Genomic DNA, 12,279 nt, shown 5'->3' with positions numbered 1-12,279 from the left:
AATTCCGCATTACCTTATAATAAACCATTTACCATGTTTGAGCTGCAACAATCCCTTAACAAATTAAGAAACAGTGCTGCTGGCCCAGATGGGATATACTATGTAATGCTGCGAAATTTGGATCAGAGATCACTCTCATTACTGCTCATATTTTTCAATCGAATTTTTTCCGAACATACCTTCCCAAGTTCCTGGAGTCATTCTTATGTACTAGCAATTGCAAAGCCCGGTAAAGATCATTCTGTTCCGCAAAATTACAGACCAATATCCCTTACCAGCTGTCTAAGCAAAACCCTCGAGAAAATGTTACATTGCCGTCTCACTTGGTTCCTGGAGTCCCAAAATTTGATTCACAACAACCAATTTGGATTCCGGAAAAATCAATCTTCATTGGATCTCATGATTAAAACCGAGACAAACATTAGAAATGCTTTCATCAAGAAGGAACATCTCATAATGGTCTGTCTTGAAGTTGAGAAAGCCTTTGACACTACATGGCGATTCAGCCTCTTAAAAGATCTGCATTCTCTTGGCCTGAGAGGTAATTTACCATACTTTATCGAAAATTTTCTACACCAGAGATCCTTTCAAGTTTGTTACCGGGGAACCCTCTCTAAGATCTTTACCCAAGAAGAAGGAATTCCACAAGGGTCAGTTCTCAGTGCCACTTTATTTGCAATGAGAATGAACCATATAATTGAACTCATTCCGAAAACTAGATTCGTACCTTTTCGCAGATGATCTCTCAATATCCTGTCATTCTCAAAACATGCATTATATTGAACGCCGGCTACAAATATCAATTAATCACATCGTGACATGGATGACACAAAATGGTTATAGACTCTCCAGCCAGAAATCTGCTGCCATACACTTCTGTAACAGACGCAATATGCATCCTGAGCCCCAGCTCCACTTGAATAACCATCCTCTTCCCATAGCTAATTGTATCCATCTACTAGGATTATTTTTCAACAGCAAGTTAAACTTCCAAAAACAAGTTGAATATCTCCGGACAAACTGTCAAAAGAAACTGAACATACTCAGAGTTTTATCAGCGACAACATGGGGAGCAGATCGTTACAGCCTGCTTCACCTATACAGAACCATAATTAGATCACGCCTGGACTATCTATGGGGCGCCTGTTTTTGATTCTGCTAGGGAGAGTGTTTTATCTCGCCTCAACCCTATTCAACATTCAGCTCTTAGATCAGCATTAGGTGCGTTCAGAACATCTCCAGTGCAAAGTTTATATATCGAAGCCCATGAGCCTCCTCTAAATATCAGGAGAAAGATGTTGCTGTTAAACTATGCAATCAAGATCCAAAGCCAGAGAGCCCATCCTAATTGGTCAATACTTCATGATCCGCTGTATATGACCCTGTATAGAAATAAACCACAGACAGTTCAGCCTGCTGGTATTAGGCTAAAACATCTAACAGAAGATTGGGATATACACTTCGATAAAATCTTGCAAGATCCTATAGATCCTGACCCTCCATGGTCTGTCATCATGCCATGTTGTGACAAGTATTTCTACCAGTGGGGTAAACACTCTCTATCAGACATTACCTTCCAACAGCTACACATTGAACATGCTCAACATTATCCTGATTTCGCTAAAATATATACAGATGGATCGAAGTCTGAGAGTGGATTGGGTGCAGCAGTGGTACTCCCTGATAAAACAATTTCTCAATCTCTTCCGACAGAGTGTAGTAGCTACACAACTGAATTATTTGCCATAAACCTTGCATTAGAAAATGTCTTCCATATGTCAACTCAAAAGAGCATAATATACACAGACTCACAAGGTTCCATATTAGCATTGCAAAACAATTCCCCGCCTACTCACCCGATATTAAAGCTCATCAAAACACAGTTGATACGTCTTAGAGAGCATCAGCAAAAGCTTATCTTCTGCTGGATCCCAGGCCATACCGGAATACCAGGGAATGAAATTGCAGATGATGCTGCCACAAATCCATCCAGCCCAGCCCCAATGAATTCGCTAGTTCCCGTCACAGATTATAAAATGAATATACAAAGAATATGTAAGGATCAATGGACTCTTCAGTGGCAAACACAACTCCATAATAAACTACGCCAAATAAAACCCTTACCAAAATTATGGGCTTCTAGCTTTATAGCAAACAAACAAGAAGAAGTAATTCTAGCCAGAGCCAGAATCGGTCATACTCATTTAACCCATCTGTTTCTTTTGTCAGGAAATGATCCTTCCCAGTGTAATCATTGTCATACACCACTCACAGTCAAACACATACTTCTGGACTGTACTCTATATAATAATGCTCGATTAATGTCTTTCAGTTCTCTGTCAAATTTAAAGGAACCTTTGTCACTTCGCCATATCATAGGCGAAAATTCAAATCTCGCAGAATTCTTCTCCTTTCTAAAACAAATAAGATTGTACAACCGTATTTAACTGCTTCTAAATCAACAAACGCAGACAGTATGCACCACTTCCGTAAGTGCAATATGGCCTAAGTAGCCATTGCACTTTAAACCCCAACAACAAAACTTGAAATGTTTTTGGTAACTGAATTTTAAATTATATTTTGGAAACCAAATAATAAATGTCACTTCAGCAACTGTGTTTTGTGTACAATATAGATTATAATTCATGAAGTATGTATTTATGGGAAATTTTTAAGAAAAGAGAATCAGTATATTAGACCTGTTTATTTTTAATATATTATTCGATCTTCTTTAATCAATATAAATTGGAATTACAAAGAATTTTGGCAAGTTCAGCCAAATTCAAGATTATGGGTATACATCAGCAATAAAATTCATCATATTTAAATATCACAAATCTAAAACAGTATTATAATTTATTCCAAAAGAAGTATCCCATCATATCTTAAAAAAAGATCATAATAAAATGGAGTATATTAATTAGTAGAATTTCTAATCAGTGCACTGTCTACATAGCCAAGTGGTCAATACAGTGGTAGAGTAGTACAGTATATTTGAGTTGCTGTGGTTTGAACCCATGTGATTGCTAAATATGATAAATGTCTTATATCTATATCTTGTCAACTCCCCTGACCCTGTGTGGCTATCCTGTAATAAACATAAATTTATTTATTTATTGCATTTTTAGACAACTTCATTATTAAATTTGACCTTTAAATTTGGATTAAAATTAGCAAAATTCCTCAAGTAATCAGTTATATTCGTAAAATTTTGGGTGGATGTCTATAATTTGGGGATGAAATGTTATATATATTTGATTTCCTCCAGTGGATGACACAATACTCCTTTCCAAACGACTATTGTGCTGTTACTATGGTAGTAATGTGATCAAAAAAATGCATGTCCAGCTGATACAAGCCATAGATGTTAATTTGACAGCACGGACCAGCAAGGAGTTGTCCTGCATGGTTGGTCATATGGGACCTATTATCTCCATAACAATTACAAACTAGCAAAGGAAATAAGATACAGTGGATTCCGGTTATTTGAGCCACTGGTTAATCAGGGCAGCCATTTATTTGGGGCAAATCTTAAAATACAGAACCCAATCAAGAAAATAGCCAGGGTTTACTTCACTTAATTAGAACAACATGCCGTTTAATCAGGGCAGGAGACTGCAGCACTGGAGACTACCCTACGATTGTCTCCGACCGCACCACGTGGTTCAGTTGGATTTCTAGAGGTCACAACCATAAAACAATAAAAACAATTAGCAATCACCTGTTTATTGGGCTTTTCTGTTAGTGAAATCTATCATAAACGGATAGTAAACTCGATCTTATTGAATTTGCGATAATACCGACAGCTGGAATTCTGTGGGTTATTATGGTGAAATGTGTTTACACTTCCATGGAATCGTCAATCATATAAAAAAATTAATTTTAAGAATCTTCTCTTCATTCCTATTTTTAAAGCTTCGTAACTTATTACTCCATTCTCACTTGCGTGTATCGTGTTACTTGCAATTTGTGTGTGCCGTGTTCTTTATTAATGATTGCTTATCTTTTTACTGTTTTAAATTTTAATCACTACCCACAAATGTCAGTGAACAGAAATGTCAACTTGTTAGTATGTACATATAACAATACGTATTAATTATTCTAATTATCACGTATATTCTTCCGATTTTCACATATCATTTAATTTTTAATTGGTAAGATAATAAAGGGTAAATTTTTGCTTAATATATCTTTACTTTTATAGCCTGTGGATAATATTCCTCCTATTTTCGCTAAATTAGAATCGCTGTTTAATAGAATTAAAATTCAATTCACAAACGTGATCACAATGACTGCTTACTGTGCATCGTATAGTGAACGGTATTTTACTATGGTGACTCCATCGTAAAGTGATTTGATTGTACAGTGAACCAATTGTAAAGTAGGGTCCATTGTATTTTTAACTTTTTTTATGTGAAACTTTTAATAATTTGGGCAGCCACTTAATCGGTCCAAAATGCACTAGTCCCGATGTGTCCCATATAACCGGAATCGACTGTATATTACTATATATTATATTGTAGAAATTAGTAAAGCCACATCACATAATTTAAGACAGTTAGACAAACAATTAAAGGAAAATAATGCACCATACAGATGAATTTAAAATTCACCCACAAGATCAGACACATTTTTGCATTTAAAATTCACCAATCAAGCACATTTTTGCATACATAAAACCACCAGCCCACTCTTTCCTCATTATTAATTAGGCTTGTACTTGATTTTGTAATTTTTCATCATGTTAACCAAGTGGCCAAAATATTAAACCCTCCAGAATGAAGACACTTCATTACTTTTAGGAATATTTTTGACATTAGAGGTTAAACAATCTTACTTCTTTTATTGACATTTACAGGATGCACATACTTACTTTTTTGTTGAATGGAAAACCCTAAACCTTAGAGATATTAAAACGTATGACATTCATAGGTTGAAGGCTGGGAAACAAAAGATACTTGTTGAAATTAGATTCAAATTTCAGTAGATTGTAATTTTCAGGAAATATATGTAAAGAGAGATTGTCCCAGAAAACAGAAGTTGAAGAAATAAATGAGGAAGAGGAAAATTGGTTCTGTGAGTTTGAAGTTGGACAGTAAATGAATGCTGACTGGTTGTGGCACATTTTCAGACTGGTTTGAGGAATTATAGAAACCAATTCAGAAGAACAATGCCCATAGAAATAACTATAGAAAAGGCATGTAGTAGAAACGGAATGTATGTGATACAGAGAGTGGAGAGATTAAGAGATTGGCCATTAATTGACCTAACTGTCCTCTTTTGAATGTCATCTAGAAGAATTGATAGGTTATGGGGCATTGCCCCAGTTGTGAGAACAGTATTCAATGTAAGGGAGGATTTGAGATTTGTACAGATTGATTATCAGCAGTGATTCTTCATGCATTAAGAATCTGCAGATAAAGGAAACACTAGGTAGCAGTGACCACAGTGTGCTGATGTGGGATTTACTTAAAGATGTACCCTTCCTTTTACTATCAGGGATAAAAAAAAAAAAACCTTCCCTTTACCATCAGGGATAAAGGGAAGGGTTTTTGCTTTTGTAAAGGTGACTACAGTGGTCTCAGACAGTTTTTAAATTCTATGCAATGGGATCAACTGATGATGTTACCAACAACAAATTCTAAATGGGAAGCATTCAAGGAAGTAATCTTGGAAGCTACTAGGTTTTTTGTCCCAACTAAGAAATACTGTTGAAGGTTTAGGCCTAAATGGATGCCAGATGAACTAATGGGACTCGTGGTAGATTAGAAAAATGCATGGGATGCATATAAATTATCAGGTGACATGGAAGACTATGGTAGATATAAGCTAGTCTGTAATCAAGTCACAAAAGAGGTTAGGCAAGCAAAGGCAAATTATGAGAAATCCTTGGCAAAAGATGCAAAGAAAAACAGCAAAGACTTTACTTATGTAAGCTCTAGAAGGAAAGAGATGAATCAGATTGGTCCACTTCATATTGACGGTTCGATTGTTGATGACCTGTTGAGGTAGCTGCCAAACTGAATAAGTATTTTGCATCTACATTCAGACATGAGAAAGGCTGTAGGAAAGTGGAGGCCAGAAGCTTATCAAACTCTATCAGTGAGCTAAATGATTTTGTAATAACTGAGAGCAAAGTAGAGGAGAAATTGTTGAAATTGAACATAAGACACTTGGGGTGTATGGGATCTAATCACTTATATTAAAGGAGGCAGCAAAGGAAGTAAGCAAACCCTTAACCATAATTATGAAAGCTTCCTTGTTCTCAGGGGAGGTCCCTATGGACTGGAGATGTGCAAATGTGTCCCCAATTCACAAAGGGGAATCAAAGGGTGGTACGAGTAATTACAGACCTTTCAGTTTAACTTGTGTTCTCGAGAAAATAATGAAGTCACTGGTAAAAAAAGCACTGCAGGATCATCTAGACCAGTGCTTCTCAACCAGTGTGCTGCAGAAAGATTACTAGTGTGCCACAAATATTTAATTTTAAAAATTTTTCATATACAGCAGACTGTTGAAATATTGGCACAGTGAGATCCGAAGTATACATACAGTGCATGTTTTTGCAGTGTTGAAAAAAGAAACGGCAAGTCACGTGATTACTGTATTTGTTTACGTTTGTCATTTTCAAAGTGAATTCTGTACTGATATCATGGATTATACCGCTGTTTTATATTTATTTTAAATTAAAAACCCCTCACTATGGCTCCTTAAGTTAATAAACCTCATACAGAAAAGAAAAGAACAACATCAAAGCCTAGTGACAAACTTGATATAATCCAAAGTATTACATTAAGGTCATCCGAAAAGTTAATTCATATATCTACGTGTATTGTGTTCTCTGGTCAATTTGCCTGTTTTGCTGGACAAGAAACCCCAGTTTCTGGTGGGGGGGGGGAACCTTGTTATCTACACCCGAGACAACCTAACTCAGCCACAGAATGAAAAAAGCCTATAAAAATTCCTTGCGTCATCGACAGGATTCGAACCTGGGCCTTTTTCACCCGGTGTGGGGAGGACAGTGATGATACAACTGTGCTAGCCGTGCAGACTAAATTTGATATAATAAAGAAAATAGAATGGGGCATAAACAGAAATGTTTATGGGGCATATAACATGGATCGTCAACATGTTTATTGTTATTTTATGTGCAGTCAATAGAATTGCATTCTTAATCTCTATATTTCTTATTTGGCCTCATTATTTCTGCATTATATACATTAAAAATAAAACTTTCTAGATAACAGAAAAATCGAAATAACGTCATCTTGAATCCCCGAAGGTGCTGTTATTTCAAAAGTCTACTGTAGTTAGGGAAGGAATAGGAAACATCGAATTCGACCTGTGATAAGAAAATAGAAGAAGGAATGAAAAAAACCAGGAAAAGAAAATAGACCAGATACAATCCCTCCAGTCCACCTGATCCAGAACCAGTTTGACCTTTGTTGGAAGTATAAAATTCACGTTTTCTCTCTTTTTTTAACTTAAATTTGAAAAATATCTTTTGAATGCAAGGCAAAAAACAATTTCAAATAATTTCTTATGTAAAAAACATTACCAAAATTTTAAAATAATCAGGGGAACACTTTAAATATATATAATGTTTTTTCTCTTATCTTTGATAAAAATCCATTTTTTATATGAAAATCGAGTTCGATATCATGCTTAAATGCCAAAAAATGAGATTTTACTTACTTTAATCGTGATTTGTTTTTTCTTTTGCCTATTGGTTTTTTCGAATTATTTTGGACCAGCTTTCACATTTTTCTACTGAAAAGATATACATATAAGTTATTGCTTACTTTTAGGAATAAAAATCATTGTTTATATCTGAAAACAAATAATTATTCAAAATATATTTATTAAATTGCTTCATTAAGTAATTTATATTTAGCCAAATTTAACATTTGTAGATATTTATTTTCCACCCATAATGGAAAACTTTTTGAAGAGAGCCAGAAAGTCAACAGATTCACGGGACAAACAAAGTAATTGAAAGAAAAAGACAAAGCCAGTATTTAGCAATATAATGAGGAATATATCAAATATGGATTTCTATGCTCCGATAATTTGTTTCTTCCTCAACCCATATGTCTTATTTGCCTAGAAGAGTTATCAAATGAAGCAATGGTCCCAAATAAACTACACTGGCACCTTACCATGAAACATCCAACATGTATAGAAAAAGATTTGAATTTTTTTAAGTGTTTTCAAACTCAAAATATGAAGCAAAGTTGTTTTATGAATTTGATTACAGCAGTATCAAATCGACTCAAAAGGCTAGTTATAAGGTCGCCTAATTGTATGAGTCATTTTGGATTTAGCCAAATCCAAAATGACTCACACAAATGCAGAATCACTTATTTTACCAGCCTGCATCAAAATTATTAACACTATTCTTGGGGCAAAAGAAGCAGAGGAAATTGAATAATAAGTGCCGCTTTTGAATAACATTATTAGTAGATGCATTGAAAACATATCAGATGACATCGAAACAAAATTAATTCAGAAAATGATTGAATCTAAAAAATTTTCACTGCAAATTGATGAATCTATAGATGTTAGTAACTGTGCTCAATTAATAGCAAAATTATTAACACTATTCTTGGGGCAAAAGAAGCAGAGGAAATTGAATAATAAGTGCCGCTTTTGAATAACATTATTAGTAGATGCATTGAAAACATATCAGATGACATCGAAACAAAATTAATTCAGAAAATGATTGAATCTAAAAAATTTTCACTGCAAATTGATGAATCTATAGATGTTAGTAACTGTGCTCAATTAATAGCACTAGTTAGAATTATTGGAAGAGAAATGCTTGAAAGAACATTATGAAAGAACATTATTTGTTCTGCAGAGAACTGTGAAGTCACACTACTGGGGATGAAATATTCAAAATGGTAAATGAATACTTTGAGACAAATAAGATATTATGGAAAGATTGCTTAAGCTTGACTGATGGTGCAGTCCCCTGGCATTCTCTTACAAATGCCGGGGGCAATATACACATTATAACACAGCACAACTCAACAATCACACAAATAGAATAGTGTTATTAGGGCTTTGTTAGATAGTGTTATTAGGGCTTTGTGTGAGTCCCACTTTAGCTCCTCCAAGGATAGAAAGGAGGAGATTAAACACATCACAGCAGATCTCAGGAAATGCGAGTACACCCAGAAATCTTTGATAAATATGTTCAGTCAGCAGAACACTGACAAAGAGAGCCATTCACACCCATTGCCACTGCATACTTTCCCTACTATCTGAGCTTAACTGAGCGTATCTCCCAAGTATTACATACTTTCCAGACATGCTGTGTGCAACTGCGAGGGCAAAGATTGCACACAGTCGTGTCAAAGATTAAAGATTCTGTACATATGGAAGGTGCAAGTGGGAGATTAAATGCCCGGATTGTGGGGAGTGCTATGTTGGTGAGACAAAATGCCGTTTCAAAGATCGTATGGAGGAGCATATTAACGCAATAAAGGCTGCAGGTTATGGGAAATCTGCTGTGGCCGAACATTTTTTGGCAAGAGAACCTCCAAATTTCACCTGGAAATTCTGTCATAGTCTAATAAGTCTCACGGATATTGGAACAAAAAGGGCTCAAAAGCTTGCAGATTTGCTCCTCTAAGCATAATGCCATTAATAGAGACTAGGGAATCTGTATTCATCCCCTCTTTGAAACCATAATTCTTGGATGGGATGAATGGTTTTCACCTGGCAAGCTCCCGAGCTATTTTCGGTTTCCGCTCATGTGTGGACGGTACTGCCTGCAGTTATTTAAGGATGTACCATGACAAGAAGTCTTACTGTTGATAAAGGAGGCGGTCACCTCTGAAAGTTACGGTTGTTTTTATCGTTTTTATTCTCTATAGTATTCTTTATATTTTATTTTTATATTTTTATTTATTATTTTATTGCTTTTATTGTACAATTAGTGTATTTTTTTTTATCATTTTTAATTTGATCCGGTCTTATATTATAATATTATTTTCATTTTAATAAAGTTTCAGGTATACCGTTGCAGTTATTATGAATGAGTCATGCTAAGGATCCTAAACTTCACCAAGAACTGAATTATTTTGGAGGCCTCAGATGAAAAGCTAATGTTTTGCACAATAAGGTCATCAGAGGAATTCCTGTGTGGGGTCAGTTGATCTGCCTTGTTCACTTCTGTGAATATTCACCGTGGCATTAGGGGACAAGTTATTACTATGGGTAAAGGGATGGATAAATGGTAGGAGACAGTGGTTATAAATGGCCACCTCTCTTTGTGGGCTAATGTGATGAGTGCATTTACATACAGGGGTTGGTGTTGGGACGCTTACTCTTTTTAATATGTATTAATGTTATTGATATAGGTTTCAAGTTTAATGCCTAAGTTTGCAGATGATACAAAGGTGTGTACTATGGTTAATGACAGTAATCAGGGGGAGGCTACTTCTAAAGCTTCTAGATAAACTAAGCAGATGAGCTGGAAAATGTCAATTGAGGATTAACAAGTCATAATTTCAAGGTACTATATTTGGGTAAGTAATCCCAGAATAGAATACCATTTGGGTGGCACCAAACTCAAGGCATTTGATAAGTTAATGACCTGGAAGTGATTATACACCCTGATATGAAATTCTATCATCACTTTTTCCTTGCTGGCAGAGTTTCTGCATATCATTGACAGGACGTGCAGAAACTTTACCAGCAGAGAAAAAGTGGTGGTCATTCCATTGTATAAAGTGTTTGGTGTTGTATTGTTTGGCCACATCCGAAATACTGGTTTGGAATCCTCATCATTTCAGGTAGGACATAGATCTATTGGAGAACAGCAACAGGATTAGTTGGGGGAAGAAAAGGATATTCTTACCAGAGAAGATTGGAGTTTTGTAAATTGCAATCTTTAGAAACTTGGCATCTTCATGGTGATCTAATTGAAGTGTATAAAGCTTTAAAGGGGTTAAGTAAATTAAATGCTGATGGCATTTTTACCCTTTCTCAGTTGAAATTCATAAGAGGACAAAATTCAAAAAGAATGGTTGCAAATTAGAGGTGCAGAAATTTGCATTCAGCCAAAGTTGTAGGAATGACCTTCCACCTGTAGAGATAGATAGTTTGAGTAAATTTAAGGATTGTTGTTTGTTATTTGGCTTTTAGGAGCATTAGCAACTAAGGCCATATTGCTCTGGGATATGCGATGGTCATTCCCTGACCTTTCCGCATCCTCCGTATTTGGTGGTGATGGTCTCGAACCCCTGTAAATTTAAGGCAGATTTGGTCAAATTTTTGAAAGGGATTGAAAAATGAAGGGTTTTTTTTTTTTTTTGCATTTTGCCAGTACTTGTACTGTCTGTTTCCCTGCAGGCAGAACAGTTTTTTGTTCAGGCATGCAGCAGTTTTAGTGTCAGCCCTGAGACCCAGTATAATTTCATCAGTTTAGCAAAATCATCCTGTTCCAGAATATTGAGGAGAGAAGGTTTCAAATTGTTGTACTTTTTTTTTGAAAAAAAATTTAAACTACAACTTCCTACTGGTATAACTGTTAGTCTGCAGTTAACAAAAGTTCTCTTTGCTGATGAATTGCTTTGCTCTATAAAAATACATTCCTGTATTTTAATTATTTTGTTTTATTTAATTTAATTATTTTAGTTTTACTTTTATTTTAATTTATTCCATTTAATTGTTTTCATTTAATTATTTTATTTCATTTTAATGTTTTTAATTTTTTTATGTTCCATTATTTTATTTTACTTACTTTATTTTAATAGTTTTTATTTTAATTTTTTCCTAGCACTTATAGGGTGAGTCTTCAGTTAGGCTTCATTGCAAGTTAGTAAATGAAAAGGCTGATGCGTCATTAATCTTAGAAAGAATTGGTTTCTACTGTCTTCAACAATCCATGCAAGTCTTCCTCATCAAAATAAATCTTGAATATTTATTTAATAGATTGGTTCAGCTGATTAAGACAATAAATTGGGCATTTTCTCAACTGAAATTAAATTTAATAAGGAAATATATATCATAATTAACATTCAGTGGTGCACATACTGTATAACAATTTTCAGAGGAAGGGAATGTAACCTGAGTAGATTTTTAAATTATGAAAAAGCAGAAATCATTATGAAATGTTAGTATATATGACATTACAAGTCAGCAACATCATTGCATGAATCAAGGTGAGTTTTAAAATAGCAGGGATTTTTTTTTTAATTATCATATTTTTCTAAATATCATAAACTCCAAAATAAGATAATATCCCATTTTTGAAAGATGATCAAAAAA

The 12,279-nt window shown here is 34.8% G+C and overlaps 1 protein-coding gene across 1 annotated transcript in view; it reads left to right on the top strand.

The window, feature by feature from the left end:
- LOC150084351 (progestin and adipoQ receptor family member 4) overlaps positions 1–11,900 on the top strand; it is an 80,318-nt gene extending 68,418 nt beyond the window's left edge. The window contains exon 4 of the mRNA XM_090376194.1: positions 11,789–11,900. Coding sequence (XP_090232320.1) covers positions 11,789–11,802 — 14 coding nt within the window. The 3' untranslated portion in view covers positions 11,803–11,900. The remainder of the gene's footprint in view (positions 1–11,788) is intronic.
- The last annotated feature ends 379 nt before the right edge of the window (positions 11,901–12,279 follow it).

This window comes from Mastigoproctus giganteus, chromosome 6, assembly GCF_048544385.1.
Source record: "Mastigoproctus giganteus isolate SK-2022 chromosome 6, ASM4854438v1, whole genome shotgun sequence".
NCBI lineage: Eukaryota > Metazoa > Arthropoda > Arachnida > Uropygi > Thelyphonidae > Mastigoproctus > Mastigoproctus giganteus.
This window is presented reverse-complemented; position numbering and strand designations above follow the sequence as displayed.